Source organism: Jaculus jaculus, chromosome 8, assembly GCF_020740685.1.
Source record: "Jaculus jaculus isolate mJacJac1 chromosome 8, mJacJac1.mat.Y.cur, whole genome shotgun sequence".
NCBI classification, from domain to species: Eukaryota; Metazoa; Chordata; class Mammalia; order Rodentia; family Dipodidae; genus Jaculus; species Jaculus jaculus.
Window position 1 is genome coordinate 58,308,555 of NC_059109.1, and position 12,477 is coordinate 58,321,031.

Consider the following 12,477-nt stretch of genomic DNA (forward strand, 5'->3'; position numbering starts at 1 on the left):
GCACTATTGCCTCCCAACTGCTGGGATTACAGGTCTGTGCCACCATACCTGGCTTTTTTTGTGGTTTGTGAGACAGGGTCTCAATTCTGTAGACCAGGCAAGCCTCAAACTCACAAACCTCCTGCTTTGGCTTTCCAAGAACACTTCTGAACCCTTAATCTGAGCTAACTCTATAAGCTGACTGCCAGAGGTACCTGCTATAGTAAGGAAAGCTGACTAATACAGTGAAGAATAACACTGTTCAGTAGTACCAGGAAGAATCACTATGTTTGAAATATGGAGAACTGGGCAAGAAATAAACACCAACCCGGTAAACTGGCTTGCTATTGTGGTTTCCAATGCCAATCCGTACAAAACATCCCGTAACAGTTTTAGCAAAAAAGGGCATGTGACACCAACGTTCTAGCTTATGCCGTGATAATCGAACCCGATTCAACTCCTCAGGTAAGGAGACTGGTTGTGATTTTGGAGGGATCTCTTCTTTCCTGTAAGAAATAAGGGAACATAGGCTGGAGAGAAGACTTAATGGTTAAGGCACCTGTCTACAAAATCTAAGGACCCAGTTTCGATTCCCCAGAACCCACATAAGTCAGATACAGAAGGTGGTACATAGAGCTGGAGTTCATTTGAAGTGGCCAGAGGCCTGGGTACATCCATTTTCATTCTCTCTCATAAATACTTTTTTTTGATTTTTCGAGGTAGGGTCTCACTCTAGCCCAGACTGACCTGGAATTCACTATGGAGTCTCAGGGTGGCCTCGAACTCACAGCAATCCTCCTATCTCTGCCTCCCAAGTGCTGGGATTAAAGGAGTGCACCACCACGCCCGGCATAAATATATATATTTTTTAAAGTGGGAACAGTCAGAAGTATTCATAAAAACATAATTAAGTAAATAAAACCAAATTCTCACAACTTAGTCTAATAGGAGAAATAAATAAAAGAGTATATTCATAGCCAGCAGTGTAAACTGTCTTGGCTGCAGTTCAGTCCCACATGAGAAAACTTGTGGAAGCTACAAGCCAATCTGTGGCAACAAGAAGTCAGTTCCTACTGCCAGGCCTTGGTGAAATGTCCGGGGCTGTAGACAAGGAGCCAGACACAGGAAATAAATGTGTTGCAGAACTCAGTGCAGCAATTCAGGATATTTACCAAACCAACAGTCATGGCCCAAACAAGTCAATCTTGAAACCTACAGCCCACCAATGCTGCCTATTAGACTAAACTGGAGGTAGCTTACTCTTCTTCTTCATCAGATGAAGACGTTCGGGATGAGCGGTCTGACTTTTCACTGGACTTGTCGTCCTCCTCCTCCTCTTCATCATCAGAGTAGACCTCACTGGTTTTCAATGGCTGTTTTTTAGCGAGGAGCTCAGCTAGAAAGGGGAAATGTTTACCTAAGTATTCTGAATGAGAAGCCAAATCATCTATCATCTTTGAAAAGAACACGGAAGAAGGCCGGGTGTGGTGATGCACGCCTTTAATCCCAGCACTCGGGAGGCAGAGGTAGGAGGATCACCATGAGTTCGAGGCCACCCTGAGACTCTATAGTGCATTCCAGGTCAGCCTGAGCTAGAGTGAGACCCTACCTCGAAAAAACAAAAAACAAAAAAAAAACATGGAAGCAGGGATTACAGAAATGGTTCAGTGCTTCAAGGGACTTGCTTGCAAAGCCCAAGAGCTTGGGTTCGATTTGCAGATCCCACATAAAGATGCAAAGTGACACATGTGTCAAGTTTGTTTGCAGCAGCAGGAGGTCTCCTCTCTCTCAAATTATTTTAAAAAAGAAGTCAGAAGCTTACTTAAGTAGACAGTTATCTTCTCTCTCTCTTTTTTCTTTTGAGGTAGGGTCTCACTCTAGCCCTGGCTGACCTGGAATTCACTATGGAGACTCAGGGTAGCCTTGAACTCACGGCAATCCTCCTACCTCTGCCTCCTAAGTGCTGATCAAAGGCGTGTGCCACCACACCCGGCAACAGTTATCTTCTCTAGACTAGTCTGTGACATCCTGGCCACTCTTGAGTTAAACCATGGTTAAAATCAGTCAGGACCAAATTTCATGCTTCACAGACCCAACATAGACTGGAACAGTTATCAATAGCAGTGATAGCTTCTACCTCCTCCTCTGCCCTGTACTAGCAGCAGATGATCCTAGGTAGGGCTCCATGCATGCTAGGTAAGTACTCGACTAATGAGCTATGTTCTTAGTCTTCACTGTCCTTCAGTGTACTCAAGGTGCTTTCAACAAAGGCAGGAAAAAAGGGGCAAAGCTACGCCAGACCTGTGGCAAACGCTTTTTATCTCAGCACTCGGGAGGCAAAGGTAAGAGGATTGCCATGAGTTTGAGGCCACCCTGAGACTGCATAATGAATTCTAGGTCAGCCTGGGCTCAAGAAAGAGATCCTCCCCTCAACCGCCCTCACACACAAAAAGTGGGGGGAGCTCATTATTATTATCTTTGCTTTGCTTATTTTTCTTGATTTTTCAAGGGAAGGTCTCTCTCTCTCTCTCTCTCTCTCTCTCTCTCTCTAGCCCAGGCTGACCTGGAATGCACTATATAGTCTCAGGGTAGCCTGGAACTACACACACACACATATACACACATAAAGCTGGGGGCTGGAGAGATGGCTTAGCGGTTAAGTGCTTGTCTGTGAAGCCTACGGACCCCGGTTTGAGGCTCGATTCCCCAGGACTCATGTTGCCAGATGCACAAGGAGGCATGCGCATATGGAGTTCATTTGCAGTGGCCGGAGGCCCTGGTGTGCCCATTCTCTCTCTCTCTCTTTCTCTCTATCTGCCTCTTTCTCTCTCTGCCTGTTGCTCTCAAATAAATAAGTAAAAATGAACAAAAAACCCCACAAAACCTGGGTGTGGTGGTGCACACCTTTAATCTCAGCACTCAGGGAGGCGGAGGTAGGAAGATTGTTGTGAGTTTGAGACCACCCTGAGACTACATAGTAAATTCCAGGTCAGCCTATGCTAGAGACCCAACCAACCTCGAAAAACAAACAAACAACAAACCCCAATAAACCCAGGGTTTGGGGTTCAAGGACTTTCCTGGACTCCTAGCACACTGTTATACTTGGCGACTCCGGCCAGACAGTCTTGAGAAGGAAAATTATGATTACTATATTCTGGGAGAAAATGGAAATCACCTTTTCCAACGAGAAGCATGACTTGGGTATTTCTGCTGCTTCTCTCCACTTGAGAACCACTGTCTGTGGCTAAGCTTGGGAGCAGGTTCAGCTGAGCTGAGGGGGAGGGGCCTTGTGGCCACAAGGAGGCTCTGGAACCAAAGGCCCCAGGCCAGAATGTCTTCTAGGACTTTTTTCTTCTTTCTTCCATTACCAGCCACTGTGCCAAGACACATGGGGGGTGGGGGGGTGGGAGAGTGGAGGTCCGGCTCCTGAGATACTGGCCTCTGCCCAGTTCAATCGGAGACGCAAAGTGACACCTCTGGGAGGCTGTCAGCCTGAACAAGGGGACTCTGGCCGCCCAAACGATGGGGAGATTGAAACTGCCTCAGCCTAGACCAGAGCCTAGGCACTAGGCTGGAAAGGTCTTTTTTCAATAGGCCTGGGTCCAGGTCACATGCCTCCTCCTCTGAGGCCAGTGGCTGTGTCAACTGGGTGTGAGCTCTCTCTCAGGAAATACAGAGACACAATGGGAAAGACATGCCTGATGATACTTGCGAACTGCTGTGATTTTTCTGCTAAAGTGCTCTATGACAAATGTATCTTTACCATTTATTCATCCAGGTATCATAATTTTAATTTGAACTATACCTGATATTTTCTCTTTTGTTTAGGCTTTAAACAGACTTTTTGTTTGTTTTTTGTTGTTGTTGTTTTTCAGGGTAGGGTTTCACTCTAGCTCTGGCTGACCTGTAATAACTCACTATGTACTTTCAGGGTGGCCTTGAACTCATTAAATCCTCTTACCTCTGCCTCCCAAGTGTGCCACCACGCCGGGCCTAAGATATTAGTTATAGATACCTTTTGGTTTTACATTTGATTTCAAGGGTTTTTTTTGGGGGGGGGGGTCTTTAAAAATCAGATTTAGGCAAAACCCCACCTTGAAAAAAACAACAAAACAAAAAAATCAGATTTAACTAAAGCCTACAGTGAGCTAAAATTTTATATGAACAGGCCATAATTTGTCACATGATATCATAAGTATAACTACTGAGTTTATGCTCGAGGTCAACTCCAACTTACACAGAGGAGTTTTTTCTTTTTTTTTTTTTTTGGTTTTTTGAGGTAGGGTCTCACTGTAGCTCAGGCTGACCTGGAATTCACTATGTAGTCTCGAGGTGGCCCCAAACTCATAGTGATCCTTCTGCCTCTGCCTCCCCAAGTGCTGGGATTAAAGGCATGTGCTGCCACGCCCAGTTTACACAGAGGATTACTGAAAACAACAAAATCCTTTCTAAGATGGTGGCTTTGTTTGTTTGTTTTCAAAGTAGGGTGACCTTGAACTAATGGCAATCCTACGGGATTAAAGGCATATGGCACCATGGCCGGCTTTAAAATTTTTTAGACAGAGAATGGATGCACCAGAAAGAACTCCATAAGTACGTGCCACCTTGGGCACCTGGCTTATTGTGTGGATCCTGGGGAATTGAACCTGAGTCCTTTGGCTTTGCAGGCAAATGCCTTAACTGCTAAGCCATCTCTCCAGCCCAACTTAAAAAAAAAAAATATCAGGGGAGGGCTAATAAAATCTAAGAGGAGGGCTGGAGAGATGGCTTAGCTGTTAAGCGCTTGCCTGTGAAGCCTAAGAACCCCGATTCAAGGCTCAATTCCCCAGGACCCACGTTAGCCAGATACACGAGGAGGCAAACACATCTGGGGTTCATCTGCAGTGTCTGGAGGCCCTGGTGCATCCATTCTCTCTCTCTATCTGCCTCTTTCTCTCTGTCACTCTAAAATAAATAAAATAAAATAAAATCTAAGAGGATATAAATAAATCATATGGAAACCTACTTTTATGGCCAATGGAACACTCAGGAGCCGTAGATTGTTGCCAGAAAATTTTCAGTGCCAGACATGGGATACCTTCCAGTGAGTTGTTGGCCAGGGAGGTCCCTGATGCCCCTAAAACATTACAGGCCATTGCCGAGGCCCTTGATTTCCCACCAGGAAGAGATTGTAAGACCCTATTGCTGAAGACTCCACACATTTGAGCTGCAAGGTCACTGAGGAACCCTGCTGGAATTGAGCTGAAAATTTCCTCCATGTCGACCAGCTGACAGAAAGGTGGGAAAAGCCACACTGCATGCAGCTCAATGGGAGAGAGAGAAATCTCCAGTGAAGATACTCAGCAGTGGACAATGCAAGCCTTAAATTTGGCCAGCTAGGCCAAATGAGCCAAAGGGTGTAATAGCGGCATGTCTGTTATGGGGGAAAACAACTGGTCTGTTATGGGAGAAACCAACTGCTCTATAATCTGACTGGAGGCCCGCTCCATGGGACGGACTATATTCCTGATACTGAAAACCTACAACAGGGGTAGTCATGAGCCCTAGGGGTGTAAATGTCTGCTGCTGTCTGGCTAAATGTATATACTATGCTCATCAAACTGCCCAGTAAGCACTTCTCTTAATGTTCATACCCTTATATTAATGCTACTCTGACTTTTTTGTTAGAGAACTTTCTCTTTACAGATGGCAGTGACCTTGGGATGACTCAGAAGGCATCATGGTGCAAAAAAGAAGTGACAGAAGAGTGTTCAGCACTGCAATATCTCTATCACACCTTCCAAGCATCAGAGTCCACTACGGAAGAGGTGGCGGAAATAATGAAAGAGCCAAAGGAACAGCAAGACTCCTTACAACATGCTCCTCCAGACACAAAATGGCCTGGATATCCATGACCTCACAGTGCATGGCACTACCTACACAAGACCATCATAGTAGGAGGAAAAGATGACAACATCAAAATAAAAAAGACTGATTGAAAATGGGAGGGGATATTATGGAAAATGGAGTTTCAAAGGGGAAAGTGGGGGAAGGGAAGGAATTACCATGGGATATTATTATCATGGAAGATGTTAATTATAAAAAATATATAAATATATATTTCATGGAATTTATTAACAGAAGATGTCTCAAATCAATGGGTTATATAAAATTTATAGGTATATACACTGGTATTATAAGACAAGCCTGGCTGCCATTTTTCTTACATTTCATTTAAAATGTAGAGACTTTCGATGACACAAGAATATGAAAATTCTAAGTTTTTCTGCTACGGCTATTTCTCTACAAATTTCCAATAATAAGATGGTTAATTCTTTGAAGCTACTTTACTTGCTTCTTTGTCAGTGGGTAATAAGATTAATCAATTTGGTATAGATTTTCTTAATAGTCTTATAAGAAAGATGGTTAATTGGGGATGAAAGAGATGGCTTCCCAGTTAAGGTGTTTGACTGCAAAGCCAAAGGATCCTGGTTCGATTCTCCAGAACACATGTAAGCCAGATACACAAGGGGGTGCATGAATCTGGAGTTCGTTTGCAGTGACTGGAGGCCCTAGTGTGCCCACTGTCTCCCTCTCTCTCTGCATCTTTCTCTCTCAAGTATAAATAAATAAAATGTTTTAAAAAAGAAAGATGGTTAATTATGGGTCAAGATGAGACGATTAAAGGAACTGGGAAGGGATTTTTCAATGTTGGACATAAAATGCTTGCTAGAAATGCTTTCTTGATTGAAACTTAGATAAGAATGTCAAAATATGTGGGTGAAGGTGTGCGTAAGTGGAAAGGATACAGGAGATCTAACAAGACCAGATTTGCCTAAAGTTAATTTCCTTTTACTGGGAACAAAAAGCTAATTTTCAGGTTAAAATTAAAATTAAGGATTTTTTTTTTCAATTGTTTACAGAGGCTCTGAAAGTTAGGGACACAAACTTAATGAAAATTCTATTATATTAGACACAGGTGATGTCCTATGCCAGGTGGGTCACAAAGTCATGATTACAGATGTAATTCACATTCTTTGGAGGTCTAACCAGGTTAGACATAGACAAGACCCTATCACCTTGTGTATTATAAGTGAGTAAAATAAATTTCCTTGGTAAAACCAACTTCAGAGTAAGACAAGGAATGTTAGGATGCTTAGCTCTCTTATCTGTTATTTCCTTTTGCTCTTGCTTACTGTTATTTAACATGGCACGCTGGACTCTGGAAAAAGGGATGGCGTCCTCTTTATCTCAGACCCCATGCAAGTTTAAGCCATGTGTCCCCAGACCATGCCTGGAGACAAAATGGCCAATTGTCTCAAACAAGGAAAAGGGAAAAACAAACAACATATAACTTTGGCTCTCTTTATAGTTTCTCCCTTTTCAACACTTAAAGTCATATCTGTTACATGAAATTTCTCACTAAACAAATAGGTAAACTGTCAAGGTATTTGATCAGGTTACAAACTCTTTACATAAGACAAACATCAGACTTACCTAAAAGATAACAGGTATGATAAAAAGGCATCAAAGTAAATGATTTCTCTTGTCTCTCTCTAATATCAACAAAGGGTAGGATCTCTATATTTATGGTAATAAAACCAGAGACTACCTTCAATATATAACAACAACCCTCTAGCCCCAAACATTCACAGATGGGGCGGGCGTGGGCAGATCCTAGACCCACACAGAGGAGAAAAGGGAAGGGGGGTCCCAGGAACTGCCCCTCCCCAGTAGAGTTTTAAGCCACCAAGACAAAAGGGCAGAAATCTCTGCACTTGAGCTTAGTATGACCAGTGGCAAACCTTATATGCCATGATGGAAGGCACATGCACAGGACTGGGGGAAAGGCCCAGAGGAACCTGAGCTTGGAAGCTGGCCTTGTGGGGTGAGCATGGATATTCTATCTTGGACCTTCCTTGCTCAAAGAGGCACTAAGAATGAGCTATGTGTGCCTCCACCACCCGGCTCTTTTTCTTTGGGTTTTCTGAGGTAAGATTTCACTCTAGCTGAGGCTGACCTGGAATTCACTATGTAGTCTCAGGGTGGCCTCAAACTCAGGTGATCCTTCTGCCTCTTCTGGGATTAAAGGTGCATGCCACCACGCCTGGCTGTGTTCCTTTTTGATTGGTGGGAAAACTTTTAGCCAGATGCTGGTACATACCTCATCCCAGCATTCAGGAGGCTGAAATAGGAGGATGACCATGAGTTTGAGTCCACCCTGAATTCCAGGTCACCCTAGGCTACAGCGAGACCTTACCTCAAGAGAAAAACTAATTTCTTCTTCCAAATCTGGCTGGAGGGATGCCCTCCTTCAGCAAGAAGATTTGAGAAAGGATGGGGCATAACCTGACTCGAGATTCTTCTTTCACTTTACTCCACTTTGTTTCAGGTGGGACAACCGGCTTCCAAGTTACCTCAAAAGTCTCTACTACCCTGTCTCCTTTAAAACTGGGCTCATTTAGATAATACAAGGAGAACAGGAATTGCCCATTTCTCTTCTCTAGAGACTAAAGGAGACAATCAGAAAATATACTAATGTAACTCCAGATACTATGGAGGAGGGAATTCTTAAAGATGAATTTTGTTTTTATTTGGTTTTTTTAAGGTAGGGTCTCAAACTCACGGGCGATTCTCCTACCTCTGCCTCCCAAGTGCTGGGATTAGAGGTGTGCGCCACCATGCCCGGCAATGAAAAATTTTTAATTAATTAATTTATTTGGCAGAGAAAGAGGGAAAGAGAGAGAACAGGCATGCCAGGGCCTCCAGCCACTGCAAATGAACTCCAGATGCATGTGCCCTCTAGTGCATCTGGCAAACGTGGGATCTGGGGAATTGAACTTGGATCCTTTGGCTTTGCAGGCAAATGCCTTAACTACTAAGCCATACCTTCAGCCCCTAAAGATAAATGGCACACGCCTTTAAACCCAGCACTGGGGAGACAGAGATAGAAGTGGTGCCGTGAATCCAAGGCCACCCAAGTCTACATAGTGAATTTCAGGTCAGCCTGTGCTAGAGCAAAACTCTACCTTGAAAAACAAAAACAAAAACAACAACAACAAAAAAATTGAACTTAGTCAATACCTGATATTCATAAGAAATTACAAAAATTGGGAGCTGAACCAGGTAAGAACTTAAAACAGTTGTTCCAGGTGGCAACTTCTGTTTATTATAATTAGGAAGCTGAGAAAAAAGAAGAAATCAGAAAGGGAGATAAGGAAAAATAAGGATAGACATCACCAAGAGATCATAATGGTAATGAAGGTTGCTTGGGGAAGGGCCCCTTCAGTGAAACATTTAACTGGATAAAGTCTAAAATATGTTTCTTTGATGCCCAGGTTTTAACCAGTAGAGAAAATTAGTTTTATGGTTAAGACTCCACTCATTAAAACTGTTACTAATTTGTTCATGGTTTAAGGGTTTGGTTTTAGCCAGGACAGTGACACACGCCTTTAATCTCAGCATTTGGGAGGCAGAGATAGGAGGATTGCCATGATTTCGAGGCCACCCTGAGACTACATAGTGAATTAGAATTAGAATTAGCCTGAGATAGAGTGAGACCCTACCTTGAACCCCACTCCTGCCAAAAAAAGACCCTCAGTAATGTAAACTAGGTTCTTCTATTTGTCAATTTTTTTTTCTTGGCTTTTAGAGGTAGGGTCTCACTCTACCTCAGGCTGATCTGGAATTCACTATGTAGTCTCAGGGTGGCCTCAAACTCATGGTGATCCTCCTACCTCAGCCTCCCAAGTGCTGGGATTAAAGGCCTGTGCCACCATTCCCGGCTTAAGGCTTCACTCATTAACATCTTACTTATGCTAATTTGTTATGATTCGAGGGTTATAAAAACTGACTTTAAGGCTCTCAATAAAATAAATTAGGTTTCTCCATTTGTCCAGGTTTTAACTATTGGAGAAACTGAGTCTTAAGATAAAGATTCATGTGTTTCCAAAGATGAGGTACTCATATGTAAAGACATTGAAACTTTAAAGAGAGCTCCAGTTTTAATTATGCTAATTCTAACAAGTGGTCATCACTACATTTAATCACTTAGGTCTAAGTGATTTCAGTCACTATTGCCTTTATCCCCATTATGTAAAATATGTTGGGATAGCTTGCCTATGCTTTATCAATTTTAAGTCATGGGTAAGACATAAAATTGTTTTATGGTAATAAGAATTCTTATTATGGACTGGAGAGATGGCTTAGTGGTTAAGGCAATTGCCTGCAAAGCCAAAAGACTCAGGTTCGATTCCCCAGGACCCACGTGAGCCAGATGAACAAGGTGGTGCATTTGTCTGGAGTTCATTTGTAGTGACTAGAGGCCCTGGCACACCCATTCTCTCTCTCCCCTTCTCTCTCTTCCTCTCCTCACCTCTGTCTTAAATAAAAATTAAAAAAAAAAATTCTTATTATACCTAAGATCATTTGCTTACAAAGATTCAGCTAAAAACACTGTTTTGGCTAATAGTGATTTTTCTTTCAAAACATATTTGTCAAGGCTTAGCTGTTTGGCTCAACAATGACAAGATTCTGTTCTGTTATATGTAAGTCTCATTTCTGGCATCTCAAGTCCAATGCTTATAACAAACATAATTCTTATGACATATTCCTTGCTTTACAGTATAGCCACAGTCTCAAACAATGGTCCTCATCTGAGAGAAATAATTTCAAGCTCTGTGACTCTGTTTACAACATTCCTTGGGTAATTGTACAGGTATCTGGACTAATCAAAGATGTTTTCAAACAGGTGCCAAGACTTTATATTGTCTTGCCTTTTTGCTGACAATTTGTAGGTTAAATTAGTTGGTTTAGATATATATTATTTTCAAGGGTAATAGGTTCTGTCTGTATTTACAGCTATTAGATATTTAAAGGGCAAGATGTGCCTACTTTCTATGCTTCAGATATGACCTATGCTGCCATAGGACAACTAAACTTAAAAAGGTTAGACAAGCCAGGTATGGTGGTGCATGCCTTTAATCCCAGCACTTGGGAGGCATAGGTAGGAGGATCACCATGAGTTCAAGGCCACCCTGACACTATATCATGAATTCCAGATCAGCCTGAGCTAGAGTAAGACCCTGGGGGTGGGGGGAAGAAGGTTGGACAAAATGACTTAAAGCTCTCATGCCATTCTTTTCTTTTTTAACATATATTTTATTTTTATTTATTTGACACAGAGAGAGTGAATGAGTGAGAGTGGGTATGCCAGGGCCTCCAGCTACTGCAAACTCCAGATGCATGTGCCCCCTTGTGCATCAGGCTTACATGGGACCTGGGGAATAGAACCTGGGTCCTTTGGCTTTGCAAGCAAGCACCTTAACCACTAAGCTATCCCTCTAGCCCTCTTGTGCCATTCTTTAACTAGATCTGTTTTAGCAATCAAATTGCAATATACGTACACACATCCAAGTTGTAGCTTCCTTTCTAAGTGTATTATTAACCTATGTAGAAGCCAAAGCCAAATGGATTCACCAGAGCTAAAAAGGCTAACATTTTCGTCCCTGCTCTCAGGTCATGAGGCCACTGGAGATGATGGGACACTGCTATACTGGCCTCCTGGTAAGTCTCCTGTCTTCCTGATCTGGTAGGATTTGCAGATCATGAAAAGAAAAAATCGGTGTGCAGTCTGAAAACGAAGAGTCACAACTGAGGAAAAATCAGTCCTGGCTTCTTAAAGAAGGAAACGTACTCGTCCAGCACAGCCCTGACTCATCCTAAAAGATAACACCAGTGTTGGAGAAGCTATAGGGCTACTTGGGGCCCCTAAAGTCTCCTTTGGAGAGCCATTAGTGACCTCCAAAATTAATGCGTGATTAAATTTTGGCAACCTGCTTGGTCTTAAAACACTCAGAGAGAAATGTATAACCAAAGACAAAGGGAAACCTTAAATATTATATGAATGGACTATTATTAAGTACCATAACAAAAGCTTTACAAAAAGGTAAACAAACAAGGCCTTAAGGCATATCGGCCTCTAATAGTTCTAATTCTACAATAAGGAAAAATAACCATAGATGTTGCCGGGTGTGGTGGCGCACACCTTTAATCCCAGCACTCGGGAGGCAGGGGTAGGAGGCCTGTCATGTGTTAAAGGCTACCTGAGACTACATAGTGAATTCCAGGTCAGCCTAAGCGACAGTGAGATCCTACCTCAAAAAATAAAACAAAAAACCAACCATAGATGTCAAAATGGCTACTTTCAAATCAAATATATATATGGATGACTCTGACCAAGGGTCGTTTAATTCAGAAGACTTCCTTACACTGGGAACAATGGCGAATCTCTTCTAACTTATTCCAGAACATCATTAAATAAGTCCTGAGTTCCTTATACTGGGAACAATGGTGAATCTCTTCTAACTTATTCCAGAACATCATTAAATAAGTCCTGAGGCCCACAATATATTGTACAGTCCTTAATGGCACCCAGTGGTTCTATATTACCAATCTTTGGTCCTGGCAAATTAGGACAAATTAAAAAAGGGTACACTCTGGAAGACTATTATACAAAAT

The 12,477-nt window shown here is 42.5% G+C and overlaps 1 protein-coding gene across 1 annotated transcript in view; it reads right to left on the reverse strand.

Annotated features, from left to right (window-relative positions):
• Rtf1 (RTF1 homolog, Paf1/RNA polymerase II complex component) overlaps positions 1–12,477 on the reverse strand; it is a 107,674-nt gene that overhangs the window by 19,244 nt on the left and 75,953 nt on the right. Inside the window, exons 7-8 of the mRNA XM_004660899.3 lie at positions 1,240–1,375; positions 308–485 (exon numbers count right to left, since the gene is read on the reverse strand). Coding sequence (XP_004660956.1) covers positions 308–485; positions 1,240–1,375 — 314 coding nt within the window. The remainder of the gene's footprint in view (positions 1–307; positions 486–1,239; positions 1,376–12,477) is intronic.